This window comes from Ahaetulla prasina, chromosome 1 (assembly GCF_028640845.1).
Source record: "Ahaetulla prasina isolate Xishuangbanna chromosome 1, ASM2864084v1, whole genome shotgun sequence".
Taxonomy (NCBI): Eukaryota; Metazoa; Chordata; class Lepidosauria; order Squamata; family Colubridae; genus Ahaetulla; species Ahaetulla prasina.
Window position 1 is genome coordinate 375,173,451 of NC_080539.1, and position 24,006 is coordinate 375,197,456.

At 54.9% G+C, this 24,006-nt stretch overlaps 2 protein-coding genes across 5 annotated transcripts in view; both read left to right on the top strand.

Moving 5' to 3' along the window:
- The window catches only part of FCHO1 (FCH and mu domain containing endocytic adaptor 1), a 29,906-nt gene extending 24,932 nt beyond the window's left edge, over nucleotides 1-4,974 (top strand). For all 4 annotated transcript variants that reach the window (XM_058163660.1, XM_058163661.1, XM_058163663.1 and 1 more), the window contains 4 exons: nucleotides 495-694; nucleotides 1,693-1,757; nucleotides 1,842-2,006; nucleotides 4,623-4,974. In XM_058163660.1, coding sequence (XP_058019643.1) covers nucleotides 495-694; nucleotides 1,693-1,757; nucleotides 1,842-2,006; nucleotides 4,623-4,645 — 453 coding nt within the window. In that variant the 3' untranslated portion in view covers nucleotides 4,646-4,974. The remainder of the gene's footprint in view (nucleotides 1-494; nucleotides 695-1,692; nucleotides 1,758-1,841; nucleotides 2,007-4,622) is intronic.
- Nucleotides 4,975-8,294: 3,320 nt separating this feature from the next.
- Nucleotides 8,295-20,836, top strand: B3GNT3 (UDP-GlcNAc:betaGal beta-1,3-N-acetylglucosaminyltransferase 3). Its single transcript, XM_058163592.1, has 4 exons — nucleotides 8,295-8,318; nucleotides 9,051-9,129; nucleotides 10,053-10,564; nucleotides 18,026-20,836. The coding sequence occupies exons 1-4, from the start codon at nucleotides 8,295-8,297 to the stop codon at nucleotides 19,169-19,171; spliced, it is 1,761 nt and encodes a 586-aa protein (XP_058019575.1). The 3' UTR covers nucleotides 19,172-20,836.
- Nucleotides 20,837-24,006: the final 3,170 nt, after the last annotated feature.

Consider the following 24,006-nt stretch of genomic DNA (forward strand, 5'->3'; position numbering starts at 1 on the left):
AACACGGGGAAGGGGGCTGGGCCACTTGGGGTGTTTCTCCTGGTGGTCTCCCATCCAAGGACTAACCACGTCCGACATTGCTCGTGGTCAGCCAGGAACTTCCACCCTCAGAAAACAATTAACCTTGCTTTTTGATGAAATGTACTCTGGGGGTGTGGGTGTGATTGTGGGTGGTACGTTCCCTGGTTAAGATGATGAGGGGGGAAATTCTTGGGGGGTTCTAGCGGGTGCATTAAGGCCAGGGGGTGCCTGTGGCCCCCGGGGGACCCTTCCCTCCCCATGGATATCTGGGGCTATGACAGGGACCTCCTGTCCTTTTGGACTACAGTTCCAAGAACTCCCAGCCATTCCCCCTGCTTGCTTGGCACTTGGGATTGTGGCCCCTGACCTCCCGGAGGCTGGAAAGATGGGTGGGAGGGGGCAGGGGTGTGATGCACAAACACATAGACGCACACGTGTGTCCCTGACCCACGCCCCCTCCTTGCCACCCACAGTACTCCCGGCAGGGGCAGGAATGGGCCCCGCTGCAGCTGTCAGTCAGCTGGGAGTGTGGCTCGGAGGCCACCCGGGTGAGTGTGGACTACCGCTACAATGCCTCCGCCTTGGCCTCGGCCGTGGCCCTCACCAACGTACAGGTGCTGCTGCCCATCGAGGAGCCCGTGGCCAACGTCCAGCCCCAACCCAAGGCCTGCTGGTAAGTGGGGGAGGGAGGCGCAAGGGGATGGCATTAAGGGTTAGGGGGCCGGTGGAGGCAGCACCTGGGCGAGACTCGGCAGCTGGCAGAGGAAGGGCTTCAAGAGGCCCCGAGGGGTTCATTACCAGCCCGGCTAATCCCCAGGTTTCCTGCCAGAGAGCTGCTGCCCCTGGCAACCGAGGAGGAGGCAGATTGGCATAGCTGGCAGCTGTAGCTGCGGACATCCCAGATGGCCCTCAGGCTGGGCAAAGGGGCGACCTTCCCCCTTGGCCAGATCCAGGGCAGGAGCCCTGCCAGCCGTCACACGGATGGGCCCCAGCGGGTCTCCCCTCCCCCCCTTCCCGGGGCTGCCCTGGAGAGAGGCCAAGGCCAGGCTGGAGTGGGCTTTTCCTGAAGATGGCAGAGGGGGCCTGGCTTTCCCTTTGGGCCCCTGACCGTCTCCCTTGCCCGACTCCCGGCCTCTCCTCCACCAGGACTCCCCTCTTTGCAGCCGGGACCCTGGTTTTCTTTTATTATTTCTTTCATTTTACTGCTTTGCCCCAGAGACCCTTCATGGTGTTTTGGCCCCTTCAGACCCAGGGTGGAGTTTGGGGGAGAATTTTGATCCTCGGTTATCAAGCTGGATTCTTCACACAGGAACAAAATTGGAACTGGGGGTGGGGTGGGGGTGATGCCTCACTGTATCTCCCGTCCCCCTCCTCTAATTGAGGGGTGGCCAAAGACCGCAGCTCGTCCCAGCACGAGTGCCGGGCACCCTGAGACCAGGGTGAGCAGCCCAGTCAGAGGGCTGTTCCCAGAGAACTAGGATTGCAGTATATGGGTGGGGGTGGGGGTGTTGGGTTTCACATCCCTGGCAGCTGCATCCAGAGCAGGGGTCTCCAATCTTAGTAACTTTAAGGCTTGTGGACTTCAACTCCCAGAGTTCCTCAGCCACAAACCTTACAGTTACTAAGGTTGGAGAGCCCTGATCCAGAGCACCCCTGTGTCGCCCCCTGCAGGAACCTGGAGGAGAAGCGCCTGCTCTGGCGGCTTCTAGACGTGCCCAGCACCCAGGGCCAGGGAGGTGAGTGGCTGGCCTTCCTCAACTGCGGGCAGGGCAGGAGGGTGAAGCAAGCACCCCTTCACCTTCCTCTCTCCCCACCCTCAGGGTCCGGCCGCCTCCTGGCCAGCTGGGAGCCCTTGGACGGCCCCAGCAGACCCACCCCAGTGGCTGCCCAGTTCACCAGTGAGGGCAGCACCGTCTCAGGAGCCGACGTGGAGCTGGTGGGCAGCGGCTACCGGATGTCACTGGTGAAGAAGAGGTTTGCCACAGGTGAGGGAGCTGGGCTGCCACTGAGGGGCCCTCTCACCCAAACAGGCTCTCTCGGCTGGCAGGTGGGCATCCTGGGCGTCTTCAAAAAATCGGAAAATCCAGTTGCCTCCTGGAAAAGCACCTTTGGGGCAGCCATGACCTGGAGGACTGAGAATCTCCATAGACATTTAGAATAACAGAGGAGGTCATATTGCAGTACAGTATATGTGGAACCTTGCCCAATAGTAGTAACTGTGAGAGGGATCTTGGAGTCCTAGTGGACAAACATCCATGTGCAGCAGCTGCCAAAAAAGCCAACACAGTTCTGCGCTGCATAAACAGAGGGATAGAATCAAGATCACGTGAAGTGTTCATACCACTTTATAATGCCTTAGTCAGGCCACCCTTGGAATACGGCATCCAGTTTTGGTTGCCACGATGTAAAAAAGATGCTTAGACTATGGAAAGAGTGCAGAGAAGAGCCACAAAGATGATGAGGGGACTGGAGGCTAAAACTTATAGAGAACGGTTGCAGGAACTGGGTATGTCTAGTTTAATGAAAAGAAGGACTAGGGGAGACATGATAGCTGTGTTCCAATAGCTCAGGGGCTGCCACAAAGAAGAGGGAGTCAAGCTATTCTCCAAAGCACCTGAAGGCAGGACAAGAAGCAACGGATGGAAACTAATCAAGGAGAGAAGCAACCTGGAACTAAGGAGAAATTTCCTGACAATTAATCAGTGGAACAACTTGCCTCCAGAAGTTGTGAATGCTGTTGGATAACCATTTGTCTGAAATGGTGTAGGGTTTCCTGCCTAAGCAGGGGGTTGGACTAGAAGACCTCCAAGGTCCCTTCCAACTCTGTTATTCTATTCTATTCATCTGCTCCAATCCCCTGTTCAAGCAGGAGACCCTATAACCTGGGCAGGATCCAGCCATCTCTGCCCCTGCCAGGGTCACCCGCAAAGATCCCTTCAGCGTGCCCACTGTGATTTGAGATACATCACTGTCCTTTCCCTCCCTCCAGCTAGTAATCCCACAGAGAGAGAGAGAGAGAGAGACACGGACCCACCCAGTCCCTGGGTGCTCTTTGCACACAACCCCAAATCCACAAGTCATAGAGACTACAAGGTTGGCAGCCCTGCTTTAAAGCGAGGAAGTGAAACCCCTAACAATTGGGGGGTTTGGCTGATTTTATTCTTTTTCCTTTGACCCCTTGAGTCCGTCACGGCTCCTGGCAACTGCCGGCACAAGTCCCTGTGGGTTTCCTGGCAAAATGTCAGAATTGTGCTCCTTCCTAAGGCAGAGAGAGAGAGAAGCCGAGGCTGCTCAGCTGGCATGGTGCCCTCCCTGTCTCTAGCTTGGAGCCTGAACCAGGCGCCCAGGGAGCTCTGGTATCCACAACAGCCTCTCGCCTCGGAGTCTCCAGCCTCTCTCCAGCTCTGCCCAGGTGGGGGAGGGGGAGATACCCCAGGCAGGAATCCAGGACCCCGCAGTGGGCAGAGGGGGGGCAGAACCTCAAACCGACAGGAGGGACGTTCAGAAGCCATTTTAGAAAATAGGGTTTCCTCTATAGAAAGCTGTGGAAGGTTGGGAGCAACTTCCAGCGGAGAGAGGGGGTGGGAGGGTTTCAATCGTCAGTGCAGGTAGTCCTTGACTTACGACCGCAACAGAGGCCAAAATTTCCATAGCTAAGCAAGGCAGCTGTTGAGCATGTTTTGCCCCATTTTACGACCTTTCATGCCACAGTTGCTAAGTGAATCACTGCAGTTACGTTAGGTCGCATGGTCGTTAAATGAATCCCTCTCCCCTCATGGACTTTGCTTGTCAGAAGGTCGCGAAAGGGGATCGTGTGACTCCCCCCCTGCGACCGTCATAAATGTGAACCAGTTGCCAAGTGTCTGAATTTTGATCACATGACCATGGGGAGGTTGCAATGGTCATAAGTGAGAAAAACGGTCATAAGTCACTTTTTTCAGTGGCCTCATAACTTTGAACATTCACTAAACAAGCTGTTGTAAGTTGAGGACTACCTGTAACCGAGTTTAAATGTGCTTGCGATAAACACATGTCCATCATCAGGCTAAAATAAAATGAAATTAAAATTAAAATAAGCTTGAAAGGGCAGACTTGATGTACCCCTGGGTCTTTTACTGTGCTTCCCCCTTGCAGAGTCTGCTCCCTCCCATCCGATGGGACGTGGCCCCTTAGCCTGGACCCCTCCCTCCAGTGGACACCCCCTTGCCCCCCCCACCCATCTTTCGATTCTTTGTCAGCCCAGGCCTTCGGATCCTCCCTTCTCTTGCATGAGCTCGGTTCCCCAGTCCCTGCCCATCTGGGGAGCCCTTTCAAGGGGGCGCCCAGAACTGGGCACCAAGCCTTGTGTGGTTCCAGCCAGGCAGAGTAGAAGAAGACATTGTTGCGATGGCGTTGACCACTCCGTTGGCCAAGGCCCGCTTCTTATTGCGGTCAAGAAAAGACCCCCAGATCCTCGGGGGGGGGTCTTCTACAAGCCAGGTTTCCCTGCAGGGCAGCAGCCTTGGCGAGAGGGGAGGGGAGGCAAAGTTAGGGGTGGGGATCCCACCTTTTGAGTACTGTTTTGATTGTGACATCCCCTTCTTTTCTCCTCCCCCCATCAGGAATTTATCTCGCCGGCTCCTGAACATTGGCGGCCCTGGGAACTTTTCTCTCTTAACTCTTCTGGGAGACAAAAATAATATATTTGTGTGTTTTAAATTATTTTTTGCCTGGATTTTAAACACTGGGGGGGGGAGCCACGCTGGAGGCCTGAGAGGTCAGAAGAGGACGTGACTTGGACAGCCTGGAAGCTGCCCCCGGTCAGCCATTCTCCCTCCCTCCACTTCGGTTCCGATTCTCCATCCGTCTTTCAAAATGTGGCCGGTGGGCCCTGCCCCACTTGGGAAGCAGCCGAAGAGAAGTGGGGCGCCTGGGGGAACCTTGGTCTTTTAATAAACAGGTTTGTTTTTCTAAGGAAAACGGAGCCTCTGCGGTGATTCTCAAGTGCAAGTGGAACTCCACTGGCAGGCATTCGTCCTCGCATATATGACCGTCAGCATTCCCCACAGTCACGTGATCAAAGCCTGGGTGCTTGGCGACCGACATATCCTTAGGGCGGCAGCAACTTCTCTGGGTCGCCCCTTATGACCTCCCCCCCCGGCCTGCTTCCAACAAGCGAAGTCAATGGGGGATCCGCTTAATGACTGCTTGGTTCACGTAACAGCTGAAGGGGTTCACTTGGCAAAAAAAGGTCATAAAATTGGGCACAGTTCACTTAATGACCACCTTGCTTACCAATGGAAATTCTGTTCACAGTTGTGGTCATAAGTGGACCGTAATTTAATGGAAGGCGGTGTACGCTTAGGAAAAAAAGATGGGTCTCATGTGATGTGGGGGGGGGCAGCTCTTAAGAAGACCCTGAGGGTTATTTAGTGAAAGGATTGGAGCTGCAGAAATTGGCCATTCGGCTTCAGCGGTGCTGCTGGCGTCCTGCCTGGCTTGGACAGGAAATGTACAGCACCCTGGGGCTGAAGAAGCCACAAAGGCACTCTGGCGTTCCTTGATAACGATAAAAGAGGAGACTTCCCAGTTGGGCCCCTGGGAGGGGGAGGGATTGGGCCGTACAGCAACTGAGGGCAGTGCCAGGCACCCACCCCAGCCGGGCACGAGTATCAATAGGAAGAAATTCAAGCAATGCAGGTACAGATCTTTCTCGGTTTTCGTCATTGCTTTCCTAAAAAGAGGTGGCCTTTTTCTAAGCTGAGAAGTAGCTTTTCATGGAAAGCAGAGGCTCTGCGAAGCTCCGAGAGAAGAAACGCCACAGGCTGCCCTGGTCCCGAGTCAAGAGGCAGCGCCAGCCACGCTTAGATCCAGCCTAGAACCCAGCAGAGATCACGGGAAGGGTTAGTCCCTCTTTATGAGGCCTTGGTAAGGCCACCCTTGGAATATAGGGCCTCCAGTCTTGGTTGGCACCGTGTAAAACAAAAAAGACGTTGAGACCCTAGAAAGAGTGCAGAGAAGAGCAACCAGGAAGGTTAGGAAGCCGGAGGCTGAAACATGAAGAACGGTTGCTGGAACTGGGTATGCCTACTTTAATGAAAAGAAGGACTAGGGGAGACAGGATAGCAGTCTTCCAATATCTCAGGGGCTGCCACAAAGAAGAGGGAGTCGGGCTGTTCTCCAAAGCACCTGAGGGTAGAACAAGAAGCAACGGGTGGAAACTAACCAACCTAGAATTAAGGAGGAATATCCTAGTGGTGAGAACAATTCATCAGTGAAATGACTTCCCTCCAGAAGTTGTGGGTGCTCCAAAGTTTTTGAGGCTCCTTGAGCAGGGGGCTGGACTAGAAGACCTCAAAGGCGGGTGAAATGTTCCCGGTTTGGACCGGATCACCGGATCCAGTAGCGATGGCGGAGGGTTTGGAGAACCGGTAGCAAAAATCCCTCCCCTCCCCATGCCCAGCTGAGCCGCGTGATCATCAGAGGGTTTTTTTTTTAACTGTTAAAAGAAAAAAAAAGGTGAGGCTGTAGAAAAAATGCTTTTAAAAGGCTCCTATGATGATCCCAGCTGAGTTGCCTGATCATCTGAGGCTTTTTTCTTTTCTTTTAAAGCCAAAAAAATGCTTTTAAAAGTAAAAAAAAGGTGGCGACGCCCACCCTGTTGCATTACCACCCCCACCAAGCCACGCCCATAGAACCGACAGACAGACAGACAGACAGACAGACACACCCAAACCCTCCCTTCCTTTCAGGAAGCGCTTGGAAGTGGCCTTCTGGGTGGGGTTGGGGAAAAACTTCCCTTGGAGAAGCCCACGTAAAAGGGACGGGGGAGGGGTCCCAAGAAAAGGAAGCACGGCCTCACTCCCCTGGTGTGCTCTAAGGGGGGAGGCGGTTACACTTGTTACTATTTTATTGGGGTGCAATTAACTTGGAGACAGTAAGACCTGGAATCAGTTAGCGGGGAATCAAGGCTTGTTTAAGGATGCACTGAGCCTTTTAATCATTCAATTTATAGATCCCCCATCACACCAAAAAGGCAACTCTAGGTGGCTTGCAGAAGCTAAAAAGATAAATATGAAGCCATTAAAATTAAGTGGATTTGCTACGCCGCTCCTCTTGAGGCTTTCCTTGCAGGAGGCTCAGCTGCCCCTTCAGCCCGAGTGGCAAGTAGGACCCACTCCCACAAAAATTGTTTCTTGAAGCAATTTCTCACAGGACACACACACCCCATTTCTGAAGGGGGGGGCTCACTCTTTCCTAGAATTGCCCTTTTTCTGAGGAGGAGAGCAAATGCTAACAACTTCAGAAAATTTGCCTCAAGAAGTCTAAATAAAGGCAAAAAGTCAGCTAAACGGTTCAGAAACTAAGACTGTTAATCCAAGGCAGATTCACTTCCCCAAAGCCTTAGAAAGGTGCAATTCTGCAAAACAGGAATAAGAAGTCACTGTTGTACATGAGCCCACAAAAAGCCCCTCTTGGTCAAGTGAAGAGACCCCCTAACCAGGCCAGGATGAGGGGACAGACAGATGGGAGATGGATGCCCCCCCCAGCCAGGAGACGGACGTGGCAAAAACGCCTGAAATGAAGGCAAATTGACGTGGTCCCAGGATAATGTGGCAGGATCCAATCTGGGTGGGTCTTGAACCTGGACTAGAGTTTTGTCTTCTGAGCTTTCAGACTTGTGCTGAACCCCGAAGGCTCTGAAGCTCAGAAGAATAAACCTTTGGTCCCAGTGATCCATCCAGGTTGGATCCTGCAACACTTAAAAGGGATCTTTAATCACCAAACAGAACTTCCTTCAACCACGTTTCAAGCTGCGAAAATACTAATCTTTTGATCAAGGAAATCCAGAATTAGCCAAGTGTTCCCGGAAGTTTGGCATTCAGCCATCAAGCAGATAGGCAGAGACCCAAAGGCAGAGCCAAAGGGACGAACAGTCAAGAAGAGATCCCGGAGGATTCGGTTGACACCCAGATCAGCAGGGAACCACTGGGAAAGAAGCCGGACCCTCGCAAAAGGGCTCCAGGGGAGGCCACCTGCCCCCAAAGCAAGGTTGGCAGGGCGGGCTACTAGTATCCATGCTGTTTGCCCTCCTTGCCCCCCCCATCCCTCGATGAGGTCACCTCTGCAGTTACCAAAATGCCACATTTCTTCTTCTTCCCTTGGGTTCTCTAAGAGTAAGAGAGTTGGAAGGGACCTTGAGGTCATCTAGTCCAATCTCCTGCTTGAGCAGAAGAGAACTTATCCCATTCCAGACAAGTGCCAGTCCAGCCTCTTCTTCAAACTCTCCAGGGATGCAGCACCCACGACTTCTGAAGGTGAGCCATTCCACTGGTTAATTGTTCTCAAGAATCTCCTTAATTCTAGGTCGTTTCTCTCCTTGTCCTAGGTTGGTTCTCCCCTCTACACAGCCCACCCGGAAGGTCAGGCTTCCCCCCGCCCCCCATTAAGATGGGGTGAGGAGCAAGGTCTGGGCCACGGCTGAGACCTGCATTCCCGCCAGCAGCTGTAGCTTTCCCTCCTCAGTTGCTGCTTAGCAGAGTTGCAGGGAATCTTAGAGGTCATCTAGTCTGGCCCATGCTCCGGCCAAGCTCCACTCGGGCCCCTCCAATGGATGGCCCTCCAACCTCTGGGGATGGAGGCCACGTCATGTGGCAGCCTGTTCCCCTGGTTGCCAGTTGCCACTTTATGACTTCCCCTTCCTTGTGCCTGTCACCTTCTGGTTCTGGCCCTGCCTTCCAGAGTGACAAAGCTGAGCCTTGTCAGCTATTGGCAGAGCCTCTCCCCCCACCCCTCCATCCGCAGGTCCTTCAACCTTCTACATGGGGCCTCGCCCCACTTCCTTCCAGTCCAGTTTCGGGCTGGACCGTTGTGCCCAGAACTAGCCCGATGGCTGCTATCGGTGTCAAGCAGGCAGTTCTCTAGTTTCCTCTTTCTTCCTGAAAGGGGGCAGCCCCTCCCACTCCAGCTTCTCTTTTGTCTTTGCCTTCCTGCTTCCCACCCTCCACGCATCTCCCCCCCCTCCCCGCTTTATCCCTCTCCTTTCACAGAATCTCCCGCCCTTCCTGGATTTCCAGCGGCTGCATCAGTCTGACCTCCCTTCCTGGTTGAGGTTAGATTCTCACGCAGGTGAGTTTTGGTGTCAGAGCAAAGGCCAAAGGCTAAATCCGGGGATGGGGGGGTGGGGAGGACTTTTGTCAGTATTGGGGGGGGGCAAGACCTCCCTCCTGACCTCTCAGGGTGACTGGAGAGACAATGGAGGATCCTGTCTGCCTGTCAAGGGAGCCTGTTAGCTGACCCACTGCTGAGGTCACAAGGAACCTCCAGCCAGCAGGGGTTGGACTAGAAGACCTCCCCTGACCCTTCCAACCCTAGGATGCTAGGATTCTTGGTGGACCCAACCTAGCAACCCTTTTATCCAAAGTCCAGGACAAGAGGGAACACCCACAGCCTTCCCTAACTTTACTTTCCATGGTCACAGGGCACCACTCCCCAAATTTGTTCCTGCTTACCCGATCAATAGTCACCTGTGGTTTGCGCTTACAGAGTCTTCTGGACCAGGCGAGGTTCTAGCAGCTACTTCCATCCACCGGTACTTCTCTCCCTCAAATATTTTGGGAACCCCCAACCTGCCAGCTTTTAAGAATCTTCTCCCACTTTGGAGGCATCCTGTTCTTTCCTGGCTCTGAGGCTCACCCCGTCCAGAGCCACACCCGAGCACCCTGCCCTCTGGGCAAAGATGACACAAAGCACAGGTGACATTAGCCACCATCAAGGGTTGCATCACACAATAATGCAACCCGAAGCCCAGAGACACAACGGAAGTGACAAAATGGCCACCGGTGGGGGGCAACAGGCTGCTGCCCATCCCTGGAAAGGCTGGAAGGGCCTGAAGGACTGGGGGGAAGCAAAAGGGGGAGGGAGGTGGAAAGAGGAGGTGGAGGTGGGGGCGGGCAGAGGCTGGGTCTTCGGGGCTCCAGCTCGGCACTCTAGGCTGCCTCCTCCTTAGAACCCTCTCTGGATTTTGGGGGGTGGGTGGTGGGCGGACACAGCCAGGAAGTCTCCGGGGAGCAGGAGAGCATCTTCGGCAGGAGGCCCAGCAGGAAAGGCTGGTCGGGCGGCTGCTGCCACCTCAGGGCTGACTCAGGGCCGGGAGGGAGGCGGCAGAACCTCTCCAGCCGCGGGGGGCACTGGAGCTGCCCGACCAGGGCCCCGAACGGTCCTGCCGGAGTCAAAGCCCTCCGGCGCCGTCCAAGCTGAAGCCGTCCTGCCCGTTCCGAGGCCCCGCGGGAGAGCAAAGCGCAGGGCGGGCCGGGCGGCCACGGCTCCCCCTCGGGCTGCCTGTCCCACGCGGAGGGCCGCGACGGGGCGGCTCCCTGCCCACGGGACCCCAGCCTGGACGGCTCCGCCGGCGCCCCTTCCGCCGCGCCTGGGCGCCCGGGCCGGGGTCGGAGCCTTCGGGGCGGAGCCAGCCGAGGGAACCTGCGAGCCCCGGCCCCGCCCCCTCTTGCCAGGTGAGAACAGCTGCGGCGCCGGAGGGAGCGGGCGGGAGCGGCGCCTGCAGGTAAGGCGGCCACTCCAGCCCCCATCATCCCCGCCGGCAAGAGGCGCGCGCCTGCCGGAGAGCCCCCGCCGCGGCTGCTCTTCCCTCGGCGGGCCGGGCGGGCTTCTGGCCGGGGAGGCGGCGGGCACGGTCAGGCAAGCGGAGTGTTTGGGCCGGTGGGCGGAGCGCGGGACCCTCGTCCCGGGGTCGGAGCAGCCGCGGAAGCCCCCTCGGGCCGGCCGGCTTTACCGGCCGATTGGGCGACCCGGGGCTGGTTGCGGGGCGCCGACTCCATCGACGGAACGGACCCGAGGCTCGTCGGAGCCCTGAATCCCCCCATTGGTGGCTGGAGGGGAGGGGGCTTTTGCTGGCCAAGCCGCGCTTCGCGGGGAGGGGGCGGGCTGCGATGCTTCCCAAAGGCGGGAAGGGATTGCGGAGGTTGTGGTTTGTGTGTCAAGGGTTGTTTGTTTGTTTGTTTGAATCCAGGCTTCATTATTTTTACAAATAACTCAAGCGGGCAAACGTGTCCAGCGCTCTTTCGTGCTTCTATTTTCCCGCAACAACAGCCTTGTGAGGCGGGAGGGTCTGAGAGTAAGGACTGAAAAACTGGCCCCCCTCCGATGAAGGAGCGGGCGCTTGTACCCCCTCCCCCAGGATTGTTTAACTCCAGCCCCCCTCCCACTTTGGCCATGCTGCTTGATGGGCTTTGAAATCCAATGTCTGGGAGGGTCCGGCTCCCCCCAGATGGGAAGGAAGACGGTCGCCCCCGCCCCCACCCCAGCGCTGGGGCCAGGCAGGAACCTCCAGGGCCACAGTCTGCCTGCTAAAACCTGGAATCAGGAGCAGATAATCCTGTTGGTCACTTTCTCTGTAAATTGGAGGGAAGGTGGCATTCGGCCTGGCCTCGCCCACCCTTCGAACCTCCGGAAAAAGTGACTTTGCCTTGTTTTAAGTCCCCGAGGAATAACGAAAAGCTCAAATTACTTTTGTTTTGTTCTTTAAGAACATAGAACAACTGGTGGTTTTGTTCCAGAGGAAAAGATTATCCTGCGTGTTGTTGTTGGTCGTGACAATTTGTCTTACTAAGAAAAACTAGATTCGGAGGTTTGCAACACTTCCTCTGGCAATCAGGTTTCCGCTGCTTTGCACGGTTTGTTCTGCGGAGAAAAGAGTGAAGTGGGGGGGCTGCCCCACTATCAGTTTCTGAGACTCCCCTGTGGGAGGCAGGGTCCCTTCCGCTCTGCTGCCATAAGGCAGGGTCCCCTCTCAGGAAGGTCCCTTCCCCAGAGCCCCAACGATGAGGGTCCCTGCAGCCATCAGCGCCTGCCCAGAAGAAAGTGCGGGGGAGCCTGGCAGAATGGCCAAGGAGAACTCCCCTCTCTCAGCTGCTGACCAACTTCCCTTTTGCTACTTTCTTCAAGTAAATGTGCAATTTTCTGCAAATAGGAAGTGGCTTTACATTTGAATCTTTGCATTCGAATAGCTGATTTGAAAATAAAGGAAGGTCTAATTGACAAGACAGGGTGTGTGTGTGGAGTTGCACCCTCCGACTCCTTTCAGCACCATCACCTCTACAATAAATAGCTTTAGGCCAAGTTGTGTGTGTTTTGAGTGCAGCTCAAGGACAGGACAATGGCAGCCAGATTGGCAAGATGCGCATGCCAAGGCCTTGGCCTTCACACCTGAAGAGGCTCAATGCTCCCCCAGACTCCAGATTCAGCCCCCCCCATTGATTCAAAGAAGGGAGGTGTGCTTCTGTGCTTTAGAACAGGCGGATGGGGTGGTCTCCAACTCTGGCAACTTTAAGACTTGTGGACTTCAGCTCCCAGAATTCCCCAGCGAGCTGAAGTCCAGAAGTTGTAACTTTGCCAAAGTTAGACGCCCCCAAAGCACAGCTTTAGAAGTTGTTTCCTTTGGGGTGGGGGAGAAGCAGTCCCAGAGGCCCCCTCCCCCCTGCACAGGAGACCTGGGTTGCTCCTTTGAGGGAGGTGAGAAGCGGTGGGAAAGTTGTTTGGTTTGGAGAAGGGAGACAAGGAGGAACACGGAAGGAATGACTGATGTACTAAATGTTTGTTTGTTTATAAAATAAACTTTTTATAAAAAAAACCAGGGACTTTGATCCTCAGGGGAAATGAGAATCCCAGAGTAGGCCGTGCAGAACAGGTTTTCTTTTCTCCCTGCTGCCACAGGAAGGGGCCTGCTTTGGGTTGTATCTTCCCCCCCACCGCCCTGCCCGCCCGTATCAGCAGGAAGCATTCCCAAGATGTCCCCCACCCGCTCCTGGATCTGCCTTAGGGCCACTGACCTTCAGAGGTCTCCCAAAGGTCTTGGAGATCAGCTGCAGAGGGTCTGGGAGCTTTGGGGGGGGATCACTCTAGCTCCTCTGCTCTTCCTTGGGTCACTCCCTGCTGCAGAGGCTTCCTGGTTCAGGGACTGCTGCTTTTTGGGGGTGGGGGGTGGGAGGGCTGAGTGGCAGCTGGGGACTTCTGTCCTTGGAGGGTGTGAAGGGGGCCGGAAAGGAGAGGAGAGCCAGGAAATCCCCAGGAGGCAGCTGGTGCACCATTCGGCCTTCAAGGTGCACAGAGAAGTTGTTACAACAGTGAGGAATGAGGCTTCTTCGGCCCATCAGAATGCTGGAGGTGCAGGGGCCTCCTGAGGCCATGGAGCCCACCCCATGCAAAGGCTTGGTGTCAGCACATTGGCCAAAGGGAGGCATTTGTAGCCCTCCCTTTTATTTTGGAAAAATGTTCAGGTGGAATCTGCAACCTGGATAGGGGTGTGTGTGTGTGTGCGCGCGTGTGTGTGTACAAAATCCCAAAGGGGTAAAGAGGTCAACACCTTGCACCCCCCTCCTTCCCCTTCCTCACTCTCCTCCCCCCCTCCAATATATTGATGGTTTGGCTTTAAAATGAGAACAAAACATCAGAAGAGAAGCTGAGTGGGACCCCAGGACCAGGTAGCCCATCGGCCTCTCCTCCCCGTGGCCCACCTTCCACTGCCCACCGGTCTCTCCCAGCAGATGGCCTTCACCCCACCCATCCCCACAACCCCCATGAGTCCCACCCTTGTTGGAGACCCTCCCTCACGGGGTGGGGAGGGGGAAAATTCCACAGGTGAATTACTGCTCCCTTTGATCTGTCTGGATCCTCCCCAGGACGCTTGGCAACTGACTCTTACCTATGACGGTTGCAGTACCCAGGGTCGCGTGATCTCCTTTTGCGACCCTCTGACAAGCAAAGTCCATGGGGAAGCCAGATTCACTTAACAACCGTGGCAAGAAAGGTAGTAAAATGGGGGAAAACTCACTTAACAACATAAATTGTGGGCTTGATTATGGTCGGAAGTTGGGGATGTATTTATCTTGTGCCCGAGGGCCATGCGAGGGCTGCCTTGGATCAGGCTGGAAACTCATCCAGCCCGCGGCGGGGGTCAGGCCGGGGGGTGGGGGGGGAAGGTCAGGCCAAGGGGAAGGTCAGATGGGGGGGGGGATGGGGGAGACACGGCCTGGCAGGTGGAAAGTTTTCTGTGCTCTGCCTGAGGCTCCCTCGGCGGCGGCTGCTGCTGCCCATCTGCCTTCCTGGCCAGACCGGCTCTGCCACCAAGCATCGCTGGTGGTGATGCTTGGAGGAGCCCTCTGCGCATGGTGTGGAAACTCTGCTCGTGGGTGAGGCTTTCGGCGAGGGTGGGGGCACCCCCAGCTATCTGGTGACACGCAGAGCAACCGCAGCATCTGCGCAGGGTGTGGTCAGGGCACCACGCCAGAGACCGAGAGCTCTTGAAGCCTCTCCTGGCACTACTGGGGCCAGCCCTGAAAATATCAAATACCCTCTCCCCTGGGTGTGGGTGGGGGAGAGATGTGTGTGCATACACACACACACAGAGTGGGTTGCACCCGCTCTCCAACTCCCTGCCCTGCCCTCCTGTTGCTGCTGCTGGTCCCCCTCCCTGGGTTGCTCTGGGCCTCTTTGGCAGCTGGGGCGGGGTTTCTGTTTCTCCTGCCTTCCACTTCAGTGCCCTCCTGAAACCCAGGTGCCCCGACCTTCAATTCCCCCCCCCACACACATGTGATTTTAGGTCACCCTTTCGGGGGTCTTGCAGAGATAAAGTCCTGGAGAATCCAAGGCCCCCCCGAAGACCCTGGAGGGGAGAGTGCCGCAGCCCTCTGCCCAAGAGCTCTTTTCCTCCAGAGTTCAAGCCCCCCCCCCGGGACCAAAACCCAGGCCCTCCCCTCCAGAAGGAGAGAAAGGGGGCCGTGCCCTTGTGGGCATCCAGAGAGCTTGGCTTTCTCCTCATGGGAGGAAGGTCTGGAGGGTGTCCGAGAGATCATCTAGTCCCACCCCCACCCAGGCCCTGTGCCTCTGGATTCCTCTTGACTTCCCAGAACGTAAACACAGGCCTTGTGGCTTGGCAGAGCCACCCTGGTGCCCTTGCTGCCCCTTGCAGCTGCCCTCCTGCCCAGGATTGGGGTCTTCCCCTCTGCTGGGAGTCCCTGTCTCTTGTGGGTTGAGGCAGGCAGAACCTCTCTGCCTCCTCTCGGCCACTAGTGGGCCTTCTTCCTTCAGCCCTTTCTGGGGGGAGACATGTATTTATGTACATATATATATAGGCTTGTGCGTGTGTATATGTGTCTATGTAGTCCTCAACTTATGACCACAATTGAGCCCAAAATTCATGTTGCTAAGTGAAACGTTTGTTAAGTGAGCTTTGCCCATTTTACGACGTTTCTTGCCACCGCCATTAAATGAATTGCTGCAGTTGTTAAGTTAGGAACATGGTCGTTAAGTGAATCTGGCTTTCCCATGGACTTTGCTTGTCAGAAGGTGGCAAAAGGGGGTCACGTGACACACACACACACGGACACCCCGACCATCATAAACAGGAGTTGGTTCCCAAGCGTCTCAATTTTGATGGTGGGACCATCGTGGAGGATGCTGCAAGGGTCATAAGCATGAAAAATGGCAATAAGTCGCTGTTGAAACTTCGAACGGTCACTACGTGAACCGTCATAAGTTGAGGACTGCCTGCGTACACCCCCCCACACACAAATGGCAGACCTTCCTTCAGAGCAGGCCCCGGAGGAGAGGAAGGGAGGGGAGGGGGTCTGGGTGGCGGGGAGGGGCTGTTCTCCCACTCGCCTGCCTGGTGATGGAGCCCGAAATGTATCAGGGGCTGAAGGGAACCTTTTGCTCTTTGGCAGCAGCCCAACCTCATCCGAGCTCTTGTGTGGTTGCGTCCACGGACTGGCCCAGGGGTGCCAGCAGTGTCTCATTGAGCCTCTCCTTGTGAAAGGGGTTAGTCTAGAAGACCTCCAAGGCTCTTCCAGCTCTATCCCGATTCTCATTAGCAGCCTCACCGATTTCTTTCAGCCCCAAGTTGGGTCTGTCTGGGACAATGCTAAAGCGCAGTATATTGGTTTTTTTCTCAAAACGAAAAAAAAAAGGAGCCGGAATGCTCCTTATGACAGGCCAACCATGAAGATACATTAATACTATCATATGCAGGCAATCCTCAACTTATGTCCGAAATTGGAAGCAGAATTTCCGTTGCTAAGCAAGCAGTTGTTAAGTGAATCATGGGGTCCTTAAATGAAGCCAGTCGAGAAGGTCACAAATTACAGGACCTCCCAGGGACGCTGCATTCACTGTAAGGGCAGGCTGGGGCCAAATGCCCAAATTCTGATCATGTGATTGTCAGGGGAGGAGTGCTCTGATGGTCGCAAATACGAGGACCTGTCGTAAGTCACGTTTTTCAATTAAAAAAAACATTAAATTTTTTTTTACAAAAATTTTCACCCCCCTTTCCCCCCCTCCCTCCTCCCTCCCCTCCCCCCTCCCTCCAAAACCACCTCCTCCCTCCCCCACCCCCCACCCCGACTTCCCAGTACAAACACAAGGTATAGTTCAAAAGAAAAACCAATCATTCGCTAAATTTTCCCTAACACAAATTATAATCCGCCCCTTCTTCTCAAATCCTAACTTCCCCCATACAAATCAAAGATAAATACATCCTAATCATTCAAAAGCAATCTGATATCTCTTAATCTGATATCTATTTTGCGTATATTCAATCCATTTTTTCCATTCAGTTAGATATTTTTCTTGTGTAACGTCTTTCAAAAAGGCTGAGATTTTATCCATCTCAGCCAAATTAGCAACTTTCAATATCCATTCTTCTATTGTAGATAACTCTTTTCCCCCCCCATTATTGTCCTATCAGTAGTCTTGCTGCTGTTATTAAATTTAAAATCAACTTAGTCTCAATTACTGTACAGTCCGTAATAATTCCCAATAAGAAAAATTGTGGTAGGAACTTTATCTTCTTTTTCAAAACATTTTGTATAATCCACCAGATCCTTATCCAAAAAACCTTAATCTTACAAGTCCACCAAATATGAAAATATGTAGCATCATCACAATTACATCTCCAACATTTCGCTTGTATATCTGGATACATACATGATAATTTCTTAGGGTCTATGTGCCACCTATAAAACATTTTATAAAAATTTTCCCTCAAATTCTGTGCTTGCGTAAATTTAACATTTCTAACCCAAAGTTTTTCCCGTTTCCAAAAATATTGGTTCTTGAATATTTTGTGCCCATTTTATCATACAATCCTTTATTAAATTGTAACATTGAACCATTGCTAAATGAATAGGCTGTAATCCGAGGGTTCTGCCTTTTGCTCTAAGCATGAGATGAAGCTGACATTTTTCCCCCCAGGGGATTTGAGTGGCTTAAAATTACTTCAGTCGGAATAGAGCTGGAAGGGACCTCAGAGGTCTTCTAGTCCAACCCGAAGTATTACTTTTTAAGGACTGCATGCCAGCTACTCTTCCCTTCTCCCCATCTGCTCCCCTCTCTCTGAGCCACCTCTGCCCCCCCAAACGTCCCCCAGACAGGTGAGAGCTCCAGCCAGCCCCCCTTCCTCCCCCACGGCCCCCCTTCCCACAGCTGATTGTGCCCTCTTTCCGTGCCAGGAAACCTCCGGGGAGCAAAAAGCAGAACAGGTGAGGGGGACCCCGGTTTGGGCTGTGGCTTCTGGTGCCCAGGAGAGTCCCTGGAAGGAGGAGAACGCAGCACCCACTGGCATAGCTCTCCCCCCACTCCTCTCTGGGGCAGGTGCTGCTGCTGCTGCACCTTGGTTTCCGTGGGGAGGGGGAGGCGAGGGAGGCCCCCGGGCAAAGGAGAGGCTCCTGGGAGACGCCCCGGGTGCGGCTGGGTCTCTCTCTCTCTCTCTCTCTCTCTCTCTCTCTGCACAATAAATTCTGTGGGTGGAGGGACTCTGTCAGCTCCCCATAGCTTCTGGGCTGTTTTCATCGAGACAATGATAATTTGGTGTCTTAGCAGCTTAAAGACATCTTAATTGCATATATGTGAACTTTTCCGGATGCTTTTACTCTTCCAACCGTGTCCTGCAGCTGGGTGATGCAAGACGCCTGGCGGTGGGTTGAGCCTCCCTCTTCCCCGGCTTCTTTTTCAGGTCACGATGCCACGAGGACGCTGGTGTTACAAAGTGGAAACCCTCGTCCTCAGCGTGGTCGGGTTCAGCTGCCTGCTCTTCCTCCTCCACTCGCACAAGAGCAGCCCCCTCCTGGAAGTGGCAGAAACCCCGGCGCCCCCCACAGCCGCCAGCCCCAGAGCCCCAGAGCCTCTTCCCGAGTGCCGGCAGAACGCCTCCGTGGCCAACATCTCCGGCTTCGCTGAGCTGCCTGACCACATCAAGGACTTCCTGCGCTACCGCCACTGCAGGGCCTTCCCGCTGCTGCTCGACCTGCCTGAGAAGTGCGGTGCCCCTGAGGCCTCCCACCAAGTCTTCCTGCTGCTGGCCATCAAGTCCTCCCCGGCCAACTATGAGCGCCGCGAGATCATCCGCAAAACCTGGGGACAGGAGCGCATGTTTGCCGGAGTCCAGATCCGGCGCGTCTTCCTGTCTGGCGTGGCGGCCAATGCCCGGGAGGCGCGCAAGCTCAACCAGCTGCTGCGCCTGGAGCATGGGGAGCATGGCGACGTGCTGCAGTGGCACTTTGTGGACAGCTTCTTCAACCTCACCCTCAAGCAGGTGCTCTTCCATGCCTGGCTGGAAAGCCGCTGCCCAGGTGTCCGCTTCGTATTCAACGGGGACGATGACGTCTTCGCCAACACCGACAACATGGCTCACTACCTGCTGGGGGTGCCCGGCGCAGGGGACCAGCACCTTTTTGTAGGCCACCTCATCACCAACGTGGGCCCCATCCGTGAGAAGTGGAGCAAGTACTACGTGCCTGAGCAGGTCACCTCCTCCAAGTCCTACCCGCCCTACTGCGGGGGTGGGGGGCTGCTGATGTCCGGCTACACCTGCCACGCCATCTACCAGCAGGCGTTGGGCATCCAGCTGTTCCCCATTGACGATGTCTACCTGGGCATGTGCCTGGAGAAAGCGGGGCTGGCGCCTGCCTCACACATAGGCATGCGGACGGTGGGCGTGAGAGTGCCTTCCTCCAAGCTGGAGTCCTTTGACCCCTGCTACTACAAGGAGCTGCTCCTGGTGCACCGGTTTGTGCCCTACGAGATGCTGGTGATGTGGGAAGCCATCCACCAGCCGGACTTGGTCTGCGGGAAAAAGGTGGAGATTTACCAGAGTTTGTGAGGCGTCATGAGGAGGAGATGCTCCTGCCCGCTGGGGGAGGGGGCTGCCCTGGTCTGGAAGGGCCCAAAACACTCTTGCTGCAGGGGTTTTGACCAGGGGTTTGGCTTGGACAATCTGCCCCACCCGCTCCCTTCCTGCAAAATGCAAGAGAGGCTTTGGGAGCTCTGGCATAAAACTGGCATGGAACCCAGGGCTGGCAATGTCTTGGGAATTGGGCAGCCCTGCCTCGTTACCTGCTGGCCACAGGATCCGTGGAGGGTGGCCGGTTCCTGTTGCCCAAATCCATCCTGCAATGACGAACTCCCCCAGATCCCTTCCTGGACAGTGGACGAGCCTGGCTCTGGGGGGAGGGTCATGGGTCAGTGTTCTCGTGGGGGAGGGGACATGACCACCTGCTGGGTCCCACCCCCCTCCCAGAAGATAAGCCACAAATGGGTGTGAGCCTCACAGCCTCTCAAGTCAGACTGATGTGCACTGATTGTAGTGCCTAGTTGGTCCCTCTTCCTCAAGGGAATTCTAGCTCCAGCCTGGTTTCCTCCTGAGGCAGGCGGAGGGGCCACCCAGGCCAACTCTGCTCAGAGTTGTGTAAGGCAAGCCCCCCCCTTCCCTTTGCAACTGGGTAGCAGAGAGGCCAGCCCACAAAGCCCCTCTGGGTGGGTGTCCAGACTCCGCTGGAGGGCTTTGTCCCCACCTGCTCTCTCCAATCTCTCAGGTGCCAGAATGTGCCTCTGGTGCTCACCTTTCTGTCTGGGGGGCAGCTCAGTTGGGGGCCCCTCCTCTTTGGAGAACAAGCAAAGTCTCTTCAGCTGCCAGGAAAGGCCAGGAGGAGCTCTGGGGAGGGGGCCAGGTCCTGACTTAGGTGGACCAGAGTTGTGGGAGGATGTGTGTGTGGGGGGTGTTACATCCTGGCATAGGCTCTGCCCCCGCCCCCAGCTGCAGGGACACTGCCTTTTCCCTGTAGAGCTTCCCCACCTGGCTCTACTCTACCTCCATCGGTCTCTTGCCTTCTGTAAGGGGTGGGGCAGTTCTTCCGGTCCCCTGCCCCCTTTTGAACCAGAAGGCTGAACCACAACCACAGGGTCTTTGCCCATCCGCCCATTGATGGAAAGTGCATCTCCACAGCTTTTGCGTTGTTGCCTTCGTGGCCAGTGGGGGGAGGCGCAGGCTATCTTGGGCAGGGGTCCCTCTGGGCGGGGCGGGGCCTGTCCCCCATCCAGGAGCAAGGCCAGGGCCTGGTGTTGCGTTGCTCGGCCAACCTGGCCAGATTTCTCTCCAAGTGCAGGGGGCCTCTTGATCCTCAGGGAACTGCTTTTCCGGAGGGGCAACCCTCAATTGGGGGGTGCCATCCCCTCTTTTGGGGACTGATGAAAGAATAAGAACGGTGCTACCAACCTGGGCTTCCTCTGGAAATTATGAGGGCATCTGGGTGTTTCCCTGGTTTGCGCACCATCTCTCTCCCTCCCTCCCTCCCTTGCCCCATTCCTGGGGCCCTGAAGAAGTTGTGCAACTGAACTGGCTAGTTCCTGGTTGCCCTTTAAGGGCTCAGCTGAAGCGAAGGGCTGGAGCAACAGTGGCAGGTTGGCCCCATGGAACCTTTTCTCCACTTTCATTGCGTCTTTTATGACCTTGTCCTTATGTACTCTTCCAATAAAAGGTAGTTATTTATTTTATGATCTTTCTTGCTTCGGATGAAAGGAGAGGTTTCACGTTGAGTTGCCTCTCTGAACCTGAAGGATGGCAGCCTGCAGCCTGGAAAGAGGGTGGAGGTGCCCGGCTGTTACCTTGCGCAGGCAGGAGGGCGAGGCGCAGCCCCAGACCCGGATCCCACTGTTTACGCTCTGTGACTCTCTCCGAGGTGGACTTTAGTCCCCATCCGGGGGAGGGCTGGGCATTGCGGAAGGTGACTTCTGAGAGCCCCTGGGAAGGTAAGCCTGGCAGGTTCCACCCTGAGAAGCGCTCCAGGCACCTGGACCGTCTTATTTGGCAGCCATTTCGAGGACATGGAAATGGCAGAGCAAGGAGGGTGTCTGGGGGACTCTTTGGGGAAAGTTTTGGAAGGAAACTGAAGAGAGACATAGAGGCCAAAGGCCTCGTCCTGAGTAATAAGAGCAGTGACGGGCAACTATAACTTTCCTCTTGGAAAACATTTTGCTTCTCATCCAAGAAGCTTCATTAAAACTGCGAAGGAACGAGCGAAATGTTTTCAGAGAAAACCCAAGGAAAGTCCTGTTGCTTCTTGGAGGAAAAAAACCCACTTAGATGTGAATGTAACCAGGAAATGGGATGCCTCCGGGGACAGAGCCAGGTGTTCTCCAAGGCCTTAGGAAGAGCCAACAGAATGAGGACTAGCAATTTCCAGAGCAAATTCCACTTGATAGGGAGCCAAACTACCTGCCTCTTGCAAATCTGTAAGCACAATTCCCCCACCTACCCACCCCCCGCCTCCTTTACAGCCAGAGAAAGACAGGGAGGGTCCCCTCTGGGGCTTGTCCGGCTGTGGGCAAAGGCCTCTCTTCCTATGAGCAGTGCCCTCTGTCTCTCCAGGCTTCCTCCCCTCTGGGCAGAGAGAGTCCTGCTTCTCCCCCCACGAGAGAGCTGCAGGGGGAGCAGATCCTTGGCTGTCAGAATGGATGCCCCGAGGGGGAGGAGGGGAAGCTTTGCCCCACTTGTTTCTATGGCCTGGGATTACGTTGAAAGCCCTGCGTGGCCCAGGGCCAGGCTGCCTGCGGCACCACCTTTTCCTATGGAGCTCTGCCCATCCTACGGGATCAGTGAGGTTGGACGTGCTCCTGGGTCCGACTCCCAAGCATTGCCCTCTGATGGAAGCTGGGAGGGCGCCTTTTGTAGGGCAGCGCCTCTGCCCCCTGAGATTTGCCAGGCCTCCGCTTTTTCAGACCTCCTTTTTATTGGGGGCCACACAGAGTTCTCTGGAGATGAACGGCTATATAAATGTTTCCAAGAAAAAAAGAAAGAGATCTCACCACAAGGTAACTCTGGATGGTACACAGCAATAGATAAACCATAGTATAAAAGACAACCAATAATATAATATAAACATCCTTCCCCCCCTCAAAAAAGGCTATAAATGCAACTGTAAATTCATGTTATGTGTTCAATATAATAGTAAATTCAGACAGATCTGAAAAGCAGCTTCCAGGGTCTTGCAAATGACAATAGCGCCCCCTTTTGGACACATGTAGCACTACCAAATGCAGCTGAGCCAGGACAAAGGGCCGGTTTAGCTCTGCCTGGTAAGGCCTGTTATTAAGAACACAAAGCCTGCAATTACTGCAGGTTCGAGCCCGGCCCAAGGTTGACTCAGCCTTCCATCCTTTATAAGGTAGGTAAAATGAGGACCCAGATTGTTGGGGGGGCAATAAGTTGACTTTGTAAATATATACAAATAGAATGAGACTATTGCCCTATACATTGTAAGCCGCCCTGAGTCTTCGGAGAAGGGCGGGGTATAAATGTAAACAAAACAAAAAAAGTCGCATTTAAGGTCTCGGTGATGTTGGTTCAATTTAAGATACACAATTTGTATCTTAATCAAGATATGCAATTCAATTAAGATATGAACATAGCTGAAATAATTAAATGCCCCATCTGTTGACCATTTTCCTGTCTGCAATGCACAAATTAATATCTTGTAGCAACTCCTGGGGAAAGAGGGGGGGCTGTCTTGGCTTCAGGGGAGGACGAAGGTCCGATGTCCGGCAGGGGCTGAGCCAGGCTGGAAACCCCCAGGGTCAGGCAAGCTCTCCTCCTCCAGAGCACCAAGAACCAAGCCTGTGTTTCACCTTTAGGGTACGGGGCCACCCCAGGGGAGCCCCTCCTTTACCTGCAGTCCGTCACCCCCTCCCAGGATTGTGAGGAGCAGGGGGTGTTGGTGGGGGCAGCCCTTCATTCAGACCTCAATTGCTCTGGCGGGAGGAGGGGGTGTCCAGGGTGTTGCAGTGAAGCCGGGCGCTAGAGGCCCCTTTTGGTACTTCCTGAACCCTGACAGGATAGCAGTGTCCCCATGGCTGAGGGGCTTCCACAGAGAGGACGGGGGTCAACAGCTATTCTCCAAAGCACCTGAAGGCAGGACAAGATTGCAACGGATGGAAACTCATCAAGGAGAGAAACAAGAAATTTCCTAACAATTAACCAGAGGTGGTGAGTGCTCCATCCCTGGAGGTTTTTAAGAAGAGACTGGACAGCCATTTGTCTGGACTGGTATGGGGTCTCCTGCCTGAGCAGTGGGGAGTGGGCTAGAAGACCTCCAAGGTCCCTTCAACTCTGATATTCTGTTATTTCTGGCATCACTGAATCGGTTCTCCAGGTCCCTTTAGGACCAGGTGTGGGATTGGACCAGAGTCAGACCTGCCCATCTGCCCTTGATCTTCCTCAGGATCCGGATGGGCCAACCCAGCCCTGCTGTCCTCCACGTCATCTGATGCCCACCACCACATTTATCTGCAAGAATGAGGGATGGGAGGGACGGTTTTAGGGTGGATCTTTCTCTTCTTGGAAATTGGGGGAGAACCTCCTAGGAAGGGTGCCCCAGGGCTCAGTTGGAGGAAAGATGGCCTGGCTAGATGAAGAAGACCCAGCAGGGCCTCTTGACCAAGGACCCAGTTGGAGACACTTGGTTACCCTTCCCCACTTATAGATGATTGCGGGGGGGGGGGGGGAGGCTGATACCCAGCAAGACAGAGGCCGTGCCTCTCCAGACTCCACCTGGCTCCTTGCCAGCTCTGCCCAGAATTGCCACCCTTAGAAGCAGATCTTCGCCTGCCTTTGCCAGCTGCTTTCAAGCAACGGGCCCTCCGGGACTCCAGGCTGGCACTCCA

What these genes read in the sequence shown, in the direction of transcription:
- B3GNT3 (XM_058163592.1), top strand. Translation starts at nt 8,295, where the DNA reads ATGCAGCACCCACGACTTCTGAAG. An exon ending in AGCACCCACGACTTCTGAAG is followed by an intron (nt 8,319 to 9,050) that starts GTGAGCCATTCC and finishes CTCCTTTCACAG; the next exon opens with AATCTCCCGCCCTTCCTGGA. An exon ending in GAGGTTAGATTCTCACGCAG is followed by an intron (nt 9,130 to 10,052) that starts GTGAGTTTTGGT and finishes GGGCGGACACAG; the next exon opens with CCAGGAAGTCTCCGGGGAGC.